At 36.3% G+C, this 19,393-nt stretch overlaps 1 protein-coding gene across 7 annotated transcripts in view; it reads right to left on the bottom strand.

Moving 5' to 3' along the window:
• ZSWIM6 (zinc finger SWIM-type containing 6) overlaps positions 1 to 19,393 on the bottom strand; it is a 198,593-nt gene that overhangs the window by 25,960 nt on the left and 153,240 nt on the right. For all 7 annotated transcript variants that reach the window (XM_049649510.1, XM_049649504.1, XM_049649506.1 and 4 more), the window contains one exon: positions 967 to 1,146. In XM_049649510.1, the coding sequence (XP_049505467.1) occupies positions 967 to 1,146 (180 nt within the window). The remainder of the gene's footprint in view (positions 1 to 966; positions 1,147 to 19,393) is intronic.

The raw sequence follows: 19,393 nt of genomic DNA, 5'->3' as shown, positions 1-19,393 counted from the left end.
GATTCTGGATCCTTCCAATGTCATTTAACTCCCACTTTACATTGGTCATAGTCTGTCAAATCCCCCAGACATCTCCCCCACCAAAAGAGGCAGCAGGGACACAAAATCACACAAAAATAGTTACAGGAATAAGTGAATGAAATTTTTATTTGTTAAGACTTAACTTCTGTAAGGACGTGGTTCTGAAAGAGAGGAGAAAATTGTGTAGTAGCTGGAAGAGAAAGTGGGGCCAAGGAAAGAGTTGTTTTTTGGTTTTTGTTTTTGTTTTTTGAAGATGAGAGGAACTTGAGCTAAATGGGTAGATCCAATAGAAAGGGAGAAGCTGAAAAAAAGAGCATAGAAATGAAAGACACAGGTCCTTAAGAGGACATCTGGAAATGTCTGGAAGCATCTCTTAGTTGTTCCAAAGACTGGAAGGCACTATCAGCTTACAGCACGTGGGAACAGGTATGCTACACAATGCATTATAATAAAGAATTTTCCTACTCTAAATGCCAACAGCATCCCATGCCCCTCCAACCCAGTCACATAAATGTTTGTTATGTTTAAAATTAACAAATTTTTACTGATTAAATTACACAGCAACCCAAATATGAAGTCGGTTGCACCAAAAGAGATAAAAATAGTTTCTCAAGCCTCTCAATATTTTGTTTTACATGGTAATATATTACCTCCTTATTCCATGATTTTTTACATTATTTCAAACTAAATAATTAATAGAGAATTTTAACACATTCTAATACATAAAAGTACAATATTCATTTGTATTCTGATAAAATGAAAAAGCATACACAAAGATATCAGGTAAAAATTAAAATACATACAATCACAGTCAAAACACTAAGTCCCTGAATTGTGAATTCTTAGTGAGCAAAATAATTTTCCCACGTATACTGTATTACTGCTGTAAACATATGTGCACAATTAAGCGAATATAAAGTGAGCAAAATATTACTGTGGACTCACCTTGGTTAGCATTTGCACCCTGAGGCAAAGCATTGGTTAAGTTGGGTAATTCACTGCCATGATTTCCATCTTCCCATGGACAGACATCAACACTGTTCCACTTTTTCAGCTGTTTTAGCCAACTGGCTTTCTGTTCCAACTTGCAGTGGGGGTTTAAAACTATACACATCCACAGAGCACCTAATTTAAAGGGAGAGAGGGAAGTAAATTTCAAATATCATAAAAATTTCCAATTCTAAAACCTAATGATACATTTTAAACCCTTTCAGAATGGACCTAGGTCTGCCATTTTTATAACTCCATTCTCTCCTTAATCTAAGCCACAAATCTCATATAGAGTTTAATGGAAAGAAGGTCAACAGAGCCCAAATTTGAACCAAAGATCCAAACATGGTTACATATAAAGATGAAAGATATTTCAAATGCTAATTGTATCACCTTCCTATTTGTGTCACATTTTGGACAAAAAAGACAAAAAAGAAGTAAAGTCCAACTTACCACTTTAGTCTACAGATTTTATATATGGATGCTGTTACAAAGCACTCTAAATGCTTCTTCCATGCAAAAATTAAATTTACTTCTAAATTTACCTTTTTACAATAAAATCATAAAGGTACTATAATGGACACAAATAAATAATTTCCTAGTTTTATAAGCTTTCCAAACTTTATGATGTTTTTAAATTAGAATGCATATCAATTGATATGCATATGTATATTTCAACAGATGTTTTAAAAATAAAATTCACTTAAACATACTTCCCCCTAAATGATTTCACCAGAAATTAATCTTATTATAAATATATTTTTTAATGTTTGCTTATTTTTGAGAGCGACACAGAGCGTGAGCAGGGGAGGGGCAGAGAGAGAGACACACAGAATCAGAAGCAGGCTCCAGGCTCCGAGCCATCAGCACAGAGCTAGATGCAGGGCTTGAACCCACGAGCCGTGAGGTCATGACCTGAGTCAAAGTCAGAGGCTTAACCGAATGAGCCACCCAGGCGCTTCAAAAACTAATCTTATTATAAATGAAATCACTAAATTTGTCTTTATGTGAATGAAATCATTAAACATTAATCAAAATTTCACTTGTTTTTCAAAGGAAAAACCATAATAAATTTATTTTTTCAAATGATTTAAGTTTATTTATTTTTGAGAGAGAGCACACATGAACAGGAGAGGCACAGAGAGAGAGGGAGAGAGAGAATCAGGCTCTTAGCATAGAGCCTGATGCAGGGCTCAATCTAACAAACTGTGAGCCAAAATCAAGAGTCAGATGCTTAACCTATTGAGCCACCCAGGCACCCTGCCATAATGAGTTTAGAATGCATAACTCATAACTTGAATAGCTAATTAGGTAGCTAATTCAAACAAATACTTCAGAAGTTCTAAAACTACAAGTTTTACTTTACTAATTTCAAAACAAGACAGATTCTAGTACTTCAAACTCATTCACAATACTTTTTCTTTTAAAGGTACGTGTGTGGGGCACCTGGGTGGCTCAGTTGGTTGAGCATCCGACTTCAGATCAGGTCATGATCTCGCAGTCTGGTCCATGGGTTTGAGCCCTGCTCAGGCTCTGTGCTGACAGCTCAGAGCCTGGAGCCTACTTCGGATTCTGGATCTCCCTCTCTCTCTGCCCCTCCCCTGCTGATGTTGTCTCTCTCTCTCTCTCTCTCTCTCTCTCTCTCTCTTTCTCAAAAATAAACATTTTAAAAAAAAGAAAGGTACATGTATCTATGTGTATTTTAATCAACTGTGTTAGCCAAGTAAATAATAAAGGTAGAAACAACCACTGTTTGTTTTGTTTGTCCAAAAGAGATGTTTTACATTCTTTCACATATAAAATTAACAAGATCCCCAAATGTACATCAACAGATAAATGGATAAGATGTGATGTGTATACACACACACACACACACACACACACACACACACACACACGAGGAATATTATTCACCCATAAAAAAAAACAATGAAATCTTGCCATTTGCAGCAACATATATGGAGATGGAGAATATAAATGCTAAGCGAAATAAATCAGTCAGAGAAAGACAAATATTGTATGATTTCACTCATATGTGAAATTTAAGAAACAAAACAAATGAACAAAAGCAGGGGAAGGAGGGAAGGAAGGAAGGAAGGAAGGAAGGAAGGAAGGAAGGGAGAAAGAGAGAAACCAAGAAATAAGACTCTTAACTATAAAGAACAAACTGATGGTTACCAGAGAGAAGGTGGGTGGAGATATGGGTGAAACAGGTGATGGGGACTGGAGAGTACACTTATGATGAGCACTGAGTAATGTACAGAACTGGTGAATCACTATATTGTACACCTGAAACTAACATAACAGTGTATGTTGACTATATTGGAATTAAAATTAAAAACTTAATAAAATTAGCAAGCTTCTTCAATTATAGAATCTGATATTTTAAATATCAAACAATTTTTACCACAGAAAATTAAAATTGCCACAACTGATTATTTAAGCCAGAAGTATTTAAAAATTACATTCCTATATTTTTAAATGCCAATTAAAAACAAAATGTGATCAGTTAAAATGGAATAAACCGGGGGCGCCTGGGTGGCTCAGTCGGTTGAGTGTCCGACTTCAGCCCAGGTCATGATCTCACAGTCCGTGGGTTCGAGCCCCACATCGGGCTCTGTGCTGACAGCTCGGAGCCCGGAGCCTGTTTCAGATTCTGTGTCTCCCTCTCTCTCTGACCCTCCCCTGTTCATGCTCTGTCTCTCTCTGTCTCAAAAATAAATAAACATTAAAAAAAATTTTTTTTAAATAAAAAAAATAAAAATAAAAATAAATTAAAAAAATAAAATGGAATAAACCCACTATTGCTTATCTCTCTCCAAAAGTACAAAAAGCAGCACCTTGAGGGCTCTAAAAAGTAAATAAACAAGTAGATTGGAGAAATAAAACTTTAAGAAATAAGCCATGTGAGGCTGATTTCATATTACTTTTTTCCCCCTCTTTTGTCTCCTGGGTTGGCAGAAAATTAGTCCCATTTTGGGAACTTTGTAGAGGGCACATTCAGCAAAAAAGGAAAATATCATCTAGTTGGTGAGAGAACTGGGAAAAGGGGACCCTCCTCACAATCAGGAGCTGAAGAGGGAGGCCCCTAAAAACTATATACCAACAGGCCCAAGTCCTATGTACTGGATAGACCGCAAGCAACAGAGACAAGGCTTTGAAAACTTTACTGATAATGTCATCCAAAGAAGGTAAAACAAAACTTATGGCCTGAATCTACCCTGATTGTTGACTGTATGCTTTAAAAAACAAAAACAAAACAAAAACAAAAACAAATTCTCCAGAGGATTTTAAGAAGACTCAGATTTTCACAACACAATATTCAAAACGTCCAGGATCCAAAATTACTTGGCTTACAAAGAAACAGGGAAATGTGATCAATTCTCAAGGGAAAAAACAATCAACAGTGACAACCAAGATAAACCATATGTGAGAATGATCAGAGACTTTACAGTAACTATATAACTATGCTCCATGAGAAGGTAAACACTATTAAATGAGTAAAACACAAACTATAAAAAAGAACTAAATGGGAATTTTAGAACTGAAAAAAAATATATCTGAAATAAATTCACTAGATAGGATCAATGGCAGGATGGATACGGCAGTGGGAAAAGTTAGTGAATGTGAAAATAGAAATGATCTCATCTGAAGAACAGAGAAAATCAGAAGAAAATGAACCAAACCTTAAAGACAAGTGGGAAAACATAAAAATGTGTAATATTTGTATTACTGGAGTCCCAGAAGATGAGACATAGATACAGAAAACTGTGGAAGAAATAATGACTAAAAACTTCCAAATTTGTGAAAATATATGAATTTACAGAATGAAGAAGCTCAACTAACCAGGAAAAGGGTAAGCTCAAAGAAAGCCATGCCCAAACATACCATAATCAAATCAATGAAAACCAAAGATAAAGAAAAAAGAAAAAAAACTTGAAAGTAAAGAATAAAAAACCATACAGAGAAGAATCACTCAAATAATTAGATATTTCTCATCAAAAATCATAGAAGTTAGAGGACAGTGAAACAATACCTTCAAAGTATTCAAAGAAACTAAAGTGTCAACCTAGGATTCTATATCCAGCAAAAATACTGCTCAGGAATGATGGTGAAATAAAGATTTTCTCACATCAGAGAAAACTAAAGTATTTGTTGCCAAAAGATCTGTTCTAGAAGAAATGCTAAAGAAAGTTCTTCAGGCTAAAGAAATTAATACCACAGGGAAACTGAGGCTTTAAGAACAAAGAGCAATTAAGAATAATATCTGACTAAATATAATAAACTGCTCTTGTCCTTTTAAGTTCTTTAAAATAAGTATGACTACTGAAAGAAGAAATCTGAATATTGTCTTGTGTCATTTTAAATGTATGTAGATGTAATACCCATTTAGAAAACTATAAAATAAAGAATGGAGAGTAAAGGAACCTATAAGGTTGTTAGACTCTACATTCTACTTAAAGTGGCAAAATGTTAACTCAAAATAGACTGTTTAAGGCTAGGTATGTTTAACACCAAAACCATAAAAAATATACTAAGAGATAAAAACAAAAAAGACAATACATTAAATGAAATACTTAAAAAGGTTAGAACAATCCAAGGAGGACAGGAAAAAGGAGAAGGAACAAGGAATAAAAACAGAAAGGATAAAGAGACTTAAATTCAACTACATCAATAATTACATTAAATGTAAATGGTCTAAACATACAAATTAAAAGAGATGGTAAATTCAGATTAAAAAGACCCAACTCTACGCTATGTACAAGAAAGATACTTTAAATAGAATGACATAGATTAAATGGTAAAAGATATACTGCGTAAAACTTTCAAAATAAAGCTTAAGGGGCCATATTAATATCAGACAAAGTAGACTTCAGAACAAGGAATAGTTACATCAAGGATAAAGTGAGATGTAGAATAAAAGGGTCAGTTCTCCAAAAACAATGAGAATCCTAAATGAGTAAGCTAAACCCAACATGAAGACTTCAAAATACATGAAGCAAAAATCAACAGAGCTTAAAGGAGAAATAGACAAAGTCACAACTATATTTAGAGGCTTTAACACTCCTTTTTCAATAACTAATAAGACAAGCAGACAGAAAATTAATAAGGATGAAGAATACCAACACTATCAACCAATTTAACCTCACTGACATTTATAGCAAACTCTACCTACCATTAATAGGAAAAACAAAACATTACTTTTTTTAAATGCACAAAGAACATTCACCAAGACAGTCCATATTCTATGCCATAAAACAAACTTTGACAAATTTGAAAGAAGTGAAATCATACGAAGTATACTCTCTGATGTAAAAGAATTAAACTAGAAATCAGTAACAGGAAGATATTTGGAAAATTCCCAAATATCTGGGAACTAAACAACACTTATAAATAACTCATGAGTGAAAGAGGAAGTTACAAGAAAACTCAAAAAATATTCTGTAATGAATGAAAATACAAATAAAATATATCAAAATTTGTGATGTATACCTGAAAACAGTTTACAGGGAAATTTACAGGGTTAAATACTTATCCTGGAAAAAAGAAAGGATTCAAAGCAATAATCTAAAATTTTGTTTCTGTTTATTTTTAAGAGAGAGAGAGAGAGACAGAGCACAAGCAGGGAAGGGGCAGAGAGAGAGGGAGACACACAATCAGAAGCAGGTTCCAGGCTCTGAGCTATCAGCACAGAGCCCGATGCAGGGCCTGAACCCATGAACTGGGAGATGAGGACCTGAGCCAAAGTCTGATGCTCAACTGACTGAGCCACCCAGGCATCCAAAGCAATAACCTAAATATCCACCTTAAGAAAATGAGAACGCAAAAGCCAGCAAGCATAAGGAAGGAAATAACATCAGAAACCAATTAAATTGAAACCTGCACCCCCTCAATTCAGTGAAACCAAAAGCTGCTTCTTTAGAAAAAAATAATAAAATCAGGGGCACCTGGTAGCTCAGTCGGTTAAGGATCCGACTTCAACTTGGGTCATGATCTCAGAGTTCCTTGAGTTCAAGCCCCATGTCGGGCCCTGTGCTGACAGCTCAGAGCATGGAGCCTGCTTCAGCTTCTGTCTCTCTCTCTTTCTCTCTCTGCCCCTCCCCCACTTGTGCCCCCCCGCAAAACAAATAAAATGTAAAAAATAAAAAAAAAAATTAAAGGCTTATAATGGAATTCTATGAACAACTTTATGCCTATGAATTCTACTACTTAGATAAAAAAAAAATTCCCCGAAACTCACAAACTACCAAAGTTCATCACTCAACAAGTAACAACCTGAATAGTAATAAATTAAAGAAATTAAATCTGCAATTCAGTCTCTAATAATGTAGGTTCAGAGGTTTCCTTGGAAAATTATACCAAATATATTTAAGAAAGAATCCCAATTCTACACAATATCTTCCTGAAAACATAGAAGGGAATGGTCTCCAACTCATTTTAAGAGCCCAGCATTACTCTGATATCAAAACCAGACAAAAATATAAGTAAATACAATTACAGATGAATATCCCTCATGAACACAGAAGTAAACATCTCAACAAAATACTAGAAAGTCTAATTAAGAAATATACAAGAAGGAAAATAAACCACAACCAAGTATCATTTATCCCAGGAATGCAAGGTTGATTTAACATTAAAATTCAATCAGCACAACTCACTATATTAACAAAGGGGAAAAAAAAAGACCATCTCCAACAGATGTAGATAAAGTAATTTTTCCCAACAGAAGAAGCAACTGACAAAATTCAACATTCCTTCATAATAAATAAACCTCTCAACAAAATAGGAAAAGAAGATAATCAGATAAAGGCATGTGTGAAAGAAATGCTACATGAACATCATAATGGCAAAAGACTGAATATTTTTCCTGAGATCAAAATAAGGGAAAGATGTATCTCTTCCATCTCCTGTTCAGCATTACACTGGAAATTTCAGCAAACCCAAAAAAGCGAGAAAAGGAAGTTAACTGCATAGATACGAAAGGAAAAAAATTAAACAATTTCTATTTGCAGACAAGTGACCTACAAAAATGCTCCTACAACTAATAAGTAAGTTTACCAAAGGTCATGACACAAATTCAAAGCAAAAAGCAAACAAACCCCCCCAAAAAATTGGGGTGCCTGGGTGGCTCAGTCAGTTGAGTGTCTGCCTCAAGATTCTGGCTCAGGTCATGATCCCAGTGCATGGAATCGAGTCCCACTATGGGCTCTCTGCTGAGCATGACAACTGCTTGAGACTCTCTCTACTGTTCTACCTTTCTCCCTGTTCATGCTCTCTCTCTCTCTCTCTGTAAATAAAACACACACACACACACACACACACACACACACACACACACACACAAACCAACTGTAAATCTATATGCTAAAACTGAAAAATTACAGTTAAAAATTTAACCAAAAAATTACCATTTGTATTAGTACCCAAAAAACCATGATACTTATAAATCTTATAAAACATGTGCAGAGTCTCTATGCTAAAAGCAAAATATTGACAAAATAGGTTAATCTTAAAAAGCAGAAAGTTTACTATGTTCATAGATTAGAAACCTTAACAATGTTAAGATGTCAATTCTCTCCACACTGATCTATATACTCAACACAACCCCACTCAAAAGCCAAGCAGGTGTTTGTGTACATGATGGACACAAGAACAGATACTGAATCACCAAAGCAATTTTGAAGGACAAAGTGGAAAGACTTATAGTAGCTAATTTTGAGACTTCCTATACTTACAGTAATCAAGACAATGCACAATTGGTAAAACACACAGATCAATGGTACAGATTAAAAAGCTCATAAACAGACCTACACAAATATGGTCAATTGGAGGTTCAAAGTCAATTCAGTAGAGAAAAGATAAGCATTTTCTTTTGTAAAAAAATTTTTTTTAACGTTTATTTATTTTTGAGACAGAGAGAGACAGAGCATGAATGGGGGAGGGGCAGAGAGAGAGGGAGACACAGAATTGGAAGCAGGCTCCAGGCTCCGAGCCATCAGCCCAGAGCCCGACACAGGGCTCGAACTCACGGACCGCGAGATTGTGACCTGAGTCAAAGTCGGACGCTCAACTGACTGAGCCACCCAGGCGCCCCAAGATAAACGTTTTCAACACCTGGTGCAACAATTAGATATTCTTGTGAAAAAAGTGAACTTAAATCCATACCAAAAACTTCATTAAAGGATTGGTTCAATTAAATTTTTAAAAACTCAAAATAGATCATAGGCCTAAATATAAAGCCTTACCATAAAACTTGGAGGAGGGGGAGAAAACTCTTATGATCTTGGGTGAGACAAAGATAAAGTTGATCCAGTATCAAAAGCAAGATCCATAAAGGATGAAATTGAGAAAGCAAACATCAAAATTAAAACCTTTTCCTCTACGAAAGATACTCTTCAGAGAATGAAAAGATAAGTCACAGACTGAGAGAAAATATGTGCAGATCATACATTTGACAGAGGATTTGCATCCAGAATATGTAAAAGTCCTCACAAAACTCATCAAGAAAGTGAACGACCCTATAAAAATGACAAAAAATTTGGAAAGACACTTCATCAAGTAAGATCTACAGAACCATATAATGTGTATAATGGGATGTTGCAGATGAAATAAAATATAATAGCAAACTGCAGATGAAAATGTGCTCAACATCATCACTCATTAGGAAAGTATAAATTAAAACCATACCACTATACACCTATTAAAATAAAATCAGAAAAAAGAAATTTAGAACTTGACAATGCCAAGTGCTAGTAAAGTGTGGAGCAACTGGAATGCTCAAAGGGTGCAAAATGATAGAACCACTCTGGAAACTAGCTCAGCAGTTTCTCATGAAGTGAAACATATTATTTAATTACCTCATAACCCAGTAATCCACCTCTAGGAATTTGCCCAAGGAAACTGAAAATTTATGTTCATAAAAAAACTTATACAGGAGGGACGCCTGGGTGGCTCAGTCGGTTAGGCGTCCGACTTTGGCCCAGGTCATGATCTCATGGTCCGTGAGTTCGAGCCCCGCGTCGGGCTCTGTGCTAACAGCTCAGAGCCTGAAGCCTGTTTCAGATTTTGTGTCTCCCTCTCTCTCTGCCCCTCCCCTGCTCATGCTCTGTCTCTGTCTCAAAAATAAATAGAACATTAAAAAAATTTAAAAAAAAAAAAAACTTACACAGGAATGTTTACAACAGCTTTGTTCATAAATGCAGCAGGTTGGAAGCAACCTAAATGGCTTTCAACAGGTGAATGGGTAAACAAACTGGTGCATTCATAAACCGATTACTACTCAGCAATAAGAAACAAACCCTTGACATACACATAACATCTCAAATGCATTATGCTACACGAAGGAAGCCAGAATGAAAAAGACGTGTGTGTGTACCCTCTTTACTATTTAATTTATATGACATATTAGAAAAGGCAAAACTAAAAGAAATGAGAATAAATCACCGATGAAAGGGACAGTCAATGATGGAAAGGACACATGGGGACAGTGTGAGGGAATTTTTGGAGATGATATAACCATTTCATATCTTGACTGTGGTCATTGTTACAGAAGATGCCATTTGTCCAAACTCAAAACTGTACATCAAAAAATTCAGATGTATGTATTTTTTTTAATAATTGTAGTAGACATTTATTTAAAAGTAATACATTTGCAGTCCAGCATTCTAAATTGTACATTTCAGGTTTAACCAACTTCGTAACAATACTCTGAGGACAGCTGCAACCATAGATTCCAACTACATGATTCTTTCTTTACCCATTTTTCTCTCTCTTCTTTCCTGAATAACCTCTTTCAGATACGGTTTGGAGTAGAACCTATCCTCCTCTTTTGTCTACTGCTCTTTATGCAAATCTATTGCCTCATGGTCAGGCACAGTGCTCCCTTAATGTGAATCATCCTGTCATTATAAAGGTTCCCAGGAAGCTTTCCTATGCTTGTTTTCCACTATCATTCTCACATACTGTATCATCCTGCAATAACCCCGGCTTACTGAACCCTGCAGCACTGTAATACCATTTTCAAATATCCCTAAACCACCAGCTTGATGCTGCAATGGCAGGCCTACTCTCCATGATGACCCAAGACCTTAAGTATAGGTGTCTGTATTTTTATAGTAAGTACTTGCAGTATATATTTTACAGTAAGAATTTTACTACATGTAAACTACAAAGTAAACTGCTGCTACATAATATCTGTACCAAACAATACTGTCTACTGGTACTCCAAGGATTTAAGTATGAGGGCACTCTAAGCAGGAATCTTCTAATGAGCCAATGGACATTGCAAAAATCACTACCTTATTAATTCTATGCCTTTCCCAGAAAGGGAAACAGGACAATCAGCTTCAAATGAAACATGGCCACCCAGCTTCAAATGAAACATGTCACAAAGCAAGGGACAAATCAAAACGGTATCTAAAGAACCTGTTAAGTTGCAGCCTTTTCCAATGAACTCCACTGGAAAATAAGATACAACTTTACCAGGTTTTAGGCTGTGGACCCTAGCAACACAAAAAAAGTTACATTTAAGTAATTAAATAAAAGCTATGTACTGGATCAAAAATTTCCATTAATATTTATTAGGGTACAATGAACTAAAAAAATTTCCAAATCATCAAATGACCTTTAGAAAAAACAAAATCAATATTCAATGGGTAATGCTTAAAAATTAAGAATCTTCTAAGGTTTTCTTCCAAGACGTTTTTATCTTAGAATTCTCCTAATCTTAAGTAGACATTAGACAAAACTAAAATCAAGAAGTTGCCCTGAAAGATGCGCCATGACTAGTATAGTTTCATTATCAGGTTGTTAGTGTATTAACAAGGTTGTGTGTAAAAGGGCAACTAAGTAAATTACTGTTGACAAATAATGTGATGTAAATGTTTTTCTAAAATTAGTGCTTTGTCGTTAATGTGTTCACTATAGTTCAGAATTCTGTATTTCAGTCCATAACTTGTAAACTGTAATTTATTCTGAAAATCAGCATGAAACATGCACCCCCAAGCCAACTAAAAGCTGGGCTAGAGCTAACTTTAAATTAAATGTAGAAATTACATACCCTAAGATATATGTTACCCCAAACCCATTGTTTCCACATAAACGTAACACAAGGTTTTAAAAACAGAATAACCAAATTTATTATCAAGCAATAGTTCTTTCGAAATAACTCAAAATTAGAAAAACATTAACCGATACATATAGTGCTGAAGGCCTGACTTGCTTATGAAGGAGTTGATAATGTGACAGTAGAACAGCGAGTTTCACCTTCACCTACGGAGAAGTCACAGTCTATAAGAAGATAACATGATTTTGATGACATAACACTACTTTTCTTTAAAAATGTCCTTTTGAGGTGCCCTTGGCTGGCTACTTGGTAGAGCATGCAACTCTTGATCTCGGGGTCTTAGGTTCGAACTCCATATTGGGTGTAGAGATTACTTAAAAATAAAACCTTTAATTAAAAAAATTGATTTTAATGTTCTTTTGGGGCACCTGGGTGGCTCAGTCAGTTGAGTGTCCTGACTCTTGATTTCAGCTCAGTTATGATCCCAGGGTCATGGGATTGAGCCCTGTGTCAGGTTCTGTGCTGAGCATGGAGCCTGCTTAAGATATTCTCTCTTACTCTCTCTCTCTAATAAAAAAAAATTTTTAAGTGTTCTTTCTAAGAAATAGAAGAATACCAAAGATAACTTTAATTAAATAATCATTATCATTGATCCTCGCCATTTCTTGGATGTCTACTATGTGCTACAGGCACCATATATGGGGCTTTAAAAACATTTTCTCATTAACTTATAACTCTAATATTCGATTCCCACTTTAAAGAAAAATAAAACTCAAATCGATTATGGTCCTTAAAAGCAAAATCCTAAATATTCTTGAAACCTTACACAACGATTTCTATGATTTGAGGAAAAAAATCCAATCTAGATTTTTGTGCTTACATTTCTCTAATTAGAAAATTTCCATTTTGCAGAATGAGAAAAAAATTTTAAAGCCAAGCCTTTATTAATTTGCCTATAACATTCTTTAATTGCTCACCTCCCCAAAAAGAGGTTTGATCCTGAAAGGATGTTCTTAATGTTCAATTCAAGTTCTGAGCTATAATAGATATGGTCTTTTATCTTAACAGTCACCACTACAAAAGCTGTAATTAGCCTTAATAACCAAATTAACCAAATTGAGTAAGTCATTCTCCAAATTTTATTAATTCAGAGTTCTACTTTGGGCATTTATCTCCTTCCCCTCAAACACATGCCCGAAACATCTGTAGTTTTAAAAATAAAGCTCTTTGATAATTAAACACTTCATTCTGTTGTCCCTCAGAAATATTAACCCTTTTAAGGACTCAACCAAAAATACAACACAGAACTCAGAACTTAGCATTTCCAGCACCTACCAGAGGACCTGACATCTATAAAGGTATTACTGGTTCTTTCACAAAGGATGCTTAATTATTTGCAATGAATTACAGTGAAAACAAATTCAATACCTTTAAATTGCTTTTCTAGCTTCAATGCCTCAAAGTGTATAAAGGCAATTATCAAGTCACTGGTGTGTACATCATTCAGTTTCTGAATTATCCACAGCACAGTTCAGCTCTAGTCTAGCTTTTTCCCACCAGCATGCTTTTACTCTTCTTTCCACGATACCACCTCATCTATACCCAAAAGATGCACTTCACCAAAAAGACGCACTATAATGTACAAGCCAAAGTAAACCAAAACTAGGAAGGCAACTCCCCTGGGAAGAGGAAAAAAAAGCATTCTAACCTTGTTGATATCCCCTATCTGACCAAATCGCCAGCAAATGTGGGCAGACTCACAAAGAGGCAGAAGATAAATCATCACAAAGGCCTTTATGGTTACTTCAACAATCCAATAATAGTGCCAGCGGACAAGCACCCATACTCCCAGAAAATGTGGGTAACAAGGACTAATGAATTCAGGAAAGCCTGTCTTTTCCATCAAATATTCAGTTGTACAAATCACTACCATTTTGCCCCATCTCACATATCCGTTGTTTTACATTTCCAACTAGAAGAAATGTTTCATCAACAAGCTCTGATCCGGAAAGGACACGATATGCTACAGGCAAGACCATTTACTGTCTCTGAGGTGGCAGCTCCCTATTTAAACAATAGGGATAATAAATCCCATCTACCTTGGAGGGCTATTGAGACTTAAGATAATATATAAAGTGTTTGAAAAGTGCAGAGTTCACTCAGCTCCAAAAGGTGAAGTCCCTGCAAACCTCTGTGTAGAAGACTTCAACGCTAGAGAAACACGATGAGAAGACTCAAAAGTTAAGACAGGATTGGAAGGCTCAGACTGCAAGCGATTCTGTGAATATCCATACAAATATTTTTATATTTATAAAATAAAACAATTAAGAGAATATATTACATCAATAAAATATCACGGACATTAAATGTTTAAGCTAGTAATAATGGGTTCCTGTAAATTAATTTCCACTCGCTGTGTGATTTTAGCAGGAAACATCTTTTAGTCTGTCTTTCTCCCTCAGTTTCCACAATAGGCTTTTAAATGTGTTTTGTTTTCTGGCAAGCATTGTTCTCTCCAGCTTCCCAAGGCCAACTGGGGCCCACAGGGACACTTAGAGGTCAGAGATGCTTTGGGTAATTTTGTCCTTATCTACTGGCATGGAAGAGACATTTCTCAAACTCGTCCCCATTCCTACAGGGTCATGTAACATTTTCTCTGCCCATGGTAACTTCGTGCCAATGGATGGACAGAGAATGCAGCACTGAAGTGCGGGCTTATTCTTCCTTTAGCATCCCCTTCCTCAGCCTCTCTGCTGAAACTCCTAGCTACTGTACACTGTCTCCTTTTTTCATTTTTAATGCCCAGGGTTCCACAGTCTTCTACAGGAACACAAAATTAAAAGTGAACTCAAATTCTTATTACCAGGTGAGAAAAATCCAGAAGTCGAGCCAGGTGAAATTTGGCACAATTAAAATATGATGGTGAGGAAGAATTACTGTAAAAAAATTCCTAAAATTGGAGATGCAGAATATGTTAAGATCATGTTACCCTATTCATTAATAATAAACATTCAATGGTGACAAACATCTGACTTAATCCAACCTAAGGGAAAAACTGAAATACAGAACTTCATCTTCACACATTGTTATATCCTGTACTGCTGGAGAAATTTGGCATTTGGAAAATAACCATGAGAAGAAGCACGAAGCACTGGCTTAATACAGAACATACCATTGTATCTCATGATTCTGCAGGTCAGAAGTGCCTTTCTCCTAACCTTCCCCTTGCCTCAACACAGCCCATCCATGTGGACAGCAGGGGCTGTCCCAGCGCATGGCAGCTTCAGGAGAGCCAGACTTCTTACATGAAAACTCAGGGAACCAAGATAGAACCTTCTACGAGACAGGAAATAGACCTGCTAGTCACTTAAAGCTTGGGCCCAGAAACTGACCCAGCATCTATTCTGCCATATTCTGCTGGTCAAACATTTTTTAAAAAATTGACCAGATAAAAGAGGAGAAAACAAAGACCTCATGTCTCAATGAGAGAGTAGCAAAGAATATATGGCCATCTTTAATCTATCACAATTACCAGGAAGATTATAAATCTGCTAGATTACAAGATAGAAAAGTGAGGTATTTACCAATGAGTAGGTGAATATTGTCAAACTAATCAAACCCAAATAAATCACTGAACATATGAGAAGAGCTGCAACTACAGGAAAAAACAAAGTCGGGATGCCTGGGTGGCTCGCTGCTTAAAGCGACCGACTTGGGCTCAGGTCACAATCTCACAGTTCATGACTTTGAGGCCTGCATCAGGCTTTGCGCTGACAGTGCAGAGCCTGCCTGTGATTCTGTGTCTCCCCTCTCTCTCTGCACCTCCCCTGCTTGTGCTTTCGCTCTCTCTCAAGATAAATAAATAAACTTAAAAAAAAAAAAAAAAGGTCATTATGAAAGCTTAACAGCACAAAAGGTATCCCAACACACAATGCAATATTAAGTGCTGGTTTGTATGCTAATATTTTTATCCCTTCAAGGAAAATCCTAACAATATCAGGTTACACATGTTAGGTTTCTAATTAGAGTCTACATTTAAAGTTTTAAAATGTCTGCTTTAGGGTACAAACTGCTCTATTTAGTTCAGCTAACACAGTTCTAAAAGTGAATGGCATCTTTACTTATCCACCTGACAATAACTGCTGCCATTTATTGAATATTCACCTCACACTAACCCTGTGCTAAGTATTTTACATACACAATCACATTTCACTGTCACAAAAACTCACTTTACAGCTAAAGTAACTTACAAACTCATGCTCCCCAAAATCCAATATTCTCAACACTCGGGTATTGTAGCCTCTGCCTACCTATGTAGTCAAAAAGTACTTCTGTTAAGCTAGGATTCATGTATGTAGTTATGCATACATAAATCCCAAGATTCACCATTTTTGTCTCTTGACAGAATCATCATTCTATTGCTCATATTTTCGCAGCATAATATAAAAGGGTACATTATTGTCTAAAATTATGAAGAAACCTTAAAGGCACAGCTAAGAAATCGTGTACTTTATTTAACCATGTCTTGTCTCTCCCCTGTAGAGAAAGCATCCCCAACAAAAACCTACACAAGGTCCATTTAAAAAGAGCCTAATGAAAACAAAAGAAAACTGCATTTTTCAAGACTTTGAAAGTCACAGCAAACAAGAAACTCCACTGAAGATTTCAAACAAAAGATAAACCCAACTTACAATTCAAGAATGATTATCCAAGTCAGAAGAAATCTGTTTTCTCTGAAATTATGATGTATCACGAGGTCTGTTGGAATACAGTCACATCAGCATTTCCAGGATAATGCACTTGCGTGTGACTAAGTGTGCTTTTTGCCTGTGGGTGTACTACTGGGTGGAGCATTATGATTTGTGACTGAATAAATCAGTTGGCCATTCTCTAGTGGTATCCCCCAGAGTCAATAACACTTGTTTTTAAAGTCCTTCTACTTCATGTTTTTTTTAGTATGCAAATCAATTCAGTAATTAAAAGGTACACCTCTTCCATAAAGGCACTTAGGCGTTTTTGATAAATGTGGCTCTTCTCCCTATTTTCCAGAAGATACAACGTGTATAATGCTAAGGGGGCAACACACAGGTGCAGTGGCAAGTGGGGAGTAAGAGGCAGAGGAGCAGCAGAAAGGTTAGTGATCCCCTTTTCTCTCTGCCTCAAAGGTAGAGAATAAAGAATGTTACATAGTTTAACTTCTACTTTTTAATACCATGTTTATTCCTACGAAATAGTAACAAAGTAAAACAATTGTGGTATTTCCCAGGGTTCCACAGTTATAAAACAATTCATAATATTTATCATATTTATTTTTGTTCTCAGAGGCTATTATGAGAGGCTAGAATTTCATGCATGATCCAATTAACTAATTATACTTATTTAGAGGCCATGAAATGCCTAATTGCAGTCACAAATAGGAGATCACTGGTATAATTAGTTGTGCTACCAAAACTATAGTCACAAAATTTCTTGGGTCAGACCACACAAAAACTGTGACCCTAATTATAGTATTGTTCTCAGTACAATTCAGTCTTAATATATTAGTCACCACTGTTTGAGAAATAAGTTTAACTGGTAAAAACATTCTCCTTACTTTATATTTGGTATAGTTTCGAACGCACTAAAACATTTCTGGGAAAATTTCAAATACCTCAGGTACACTGTATAGAGAGAGTTTCTGAGATCATGTTAGGTCAAGCAGGGCTTTTTTTTTTTTTTTTAACTTTTTTTTTTAATGTTTGTTTATTTTTGAGAGAGAGAAGGAGAGAGTGCACACAAGCTGGGGAGGAACAGAGAGAGGGAGACATAGAATCCGAAACTCCAGGCTCTGAGCTGTCAGCAGAGCCCGATGCAGGGCTCCAACTCACGTACTGTGAGATCATGACCTGAGTTGAAGTCAGACGCCCAACCAACTGAGCCACCCAGGTGCCCCGAGCAGGGCTAACTCTCAAGCAAAAGGGCGCGCAAAATCGGCTATTATTTAGCCAGGCTCTGAGAAAAGACTGAATGAAACAACCATCTTTTTTTGCTATCAAAAAAGAAAACAAACCAGATACTCCAAAAAGTTAATGGGTATCCTTGATAATGTTTCCTCTGGGGAAACCTGTGGCCCTCCTCTGATACGCAGTGATTTGTCAGTGCTGACAGGTCAACATGCCAGATTCACCAAAAACAGCCTGCCTGACCTTACTGGGAATCTGGTTCTGTAGGAATGGCCAGAGCCAGCTCGTCCACCACTCACCACCCTTCTCATTTTTGAGGGAGGGAGGAAAGACAGGAAAAATCATAAAGAAAAAAGCCACAATGACAGACGTCTTATTTTCATACACAAAAAGGGTAGTCAGTGTTGTTAGTGAGGGGAAGGAATGTGAACTGTGGTAACCTGCATGAGCATTTTCCATGCGCTCTGCACTGGCTGCTTAACCAAGCTGTCTTCACAAACAGTTCCAAGATCCATTCAACAGTCCAAGTTTATAGAAATCTATTTCTGAAAAAGACTCCCTAGGTTTTCATGATGTCTCTCTCCTATAAGCTTCCCATTGGGCCCACTTTCTCGACATAGGCAAAAGACCCTTGGAATGAGAAAGAAAGTGTTATGCGTTATTTAATCATCTTTAGGCCTTAAGAATCCTCATTATGGTCATTTTACACATAAGGAAACTAAAGTTCTCTCTAAAATAAGGGACCTGTCCAGGGATATACAGTTGGTAAATATGGGGATCAGAATCCATACTTAGAGACCATCTGACTTCAGGAAATCTTCTCTGTATTCCAGTCGAAGGCTTTGAAAACTACAATAGTCCTGGTGAGCTGTTACCTGTCCCTTTGAAAAAGCATGCTCGGTTAGGTGTATTTCATTTGACTGTTATAAACTGACACAGAAGACTGATTCAGAATATGAAATGTGTTAGATCCTCAAATTTTTCTGAAACAGGTACTACATTATCTAACTTCATTTCTTCAGTTGCCTTAGGTGGTCTTGGGCTGCTTTTTATTTTTCCCTTATTCATTTTGTTTCCCAACTAGACTATAAGCTCCTAATGACAGTACCTATCATAAAGCACTGTAAACACCAAGTCATTGTTAATTTATCTGCTTTCTGGTAGGGCACTCTACTGTCCACCAGCCATATCTATAGATAAGTGCTTCTTCCCTGAGCCAATAGGAAAAGAACTGCCTTTCATTTAACCATGGAGAACAATTAGGATACAAGATCATCAGGATCCCTCACAAAAAATAATCAAATTTACCAATGGCTATGATTATGGAATACTGACGAATATAGTTTAGCACTAGACTTGTATAAGAAGCCCCAGT

The sequence above is a fragment of the Panthera uncia genome, assembly GCF_023721935.1.
Source record: "Panthera uncia isolate 11264 chromosome A1 unlocalized genomic scaffold, Puncia_PCG_1.0 HiC_scaffold_17, whole genome shotgun sequence".
NCBI classification, from domain to species: Eukaryota; Metazoa; Chordata; class Mammalia; order Carnivora; family Felidae; genus Panthera; species Panthera uncia.
This window is presented reverse-complemented; position numbering and strand designations above follow the sequence as displayed.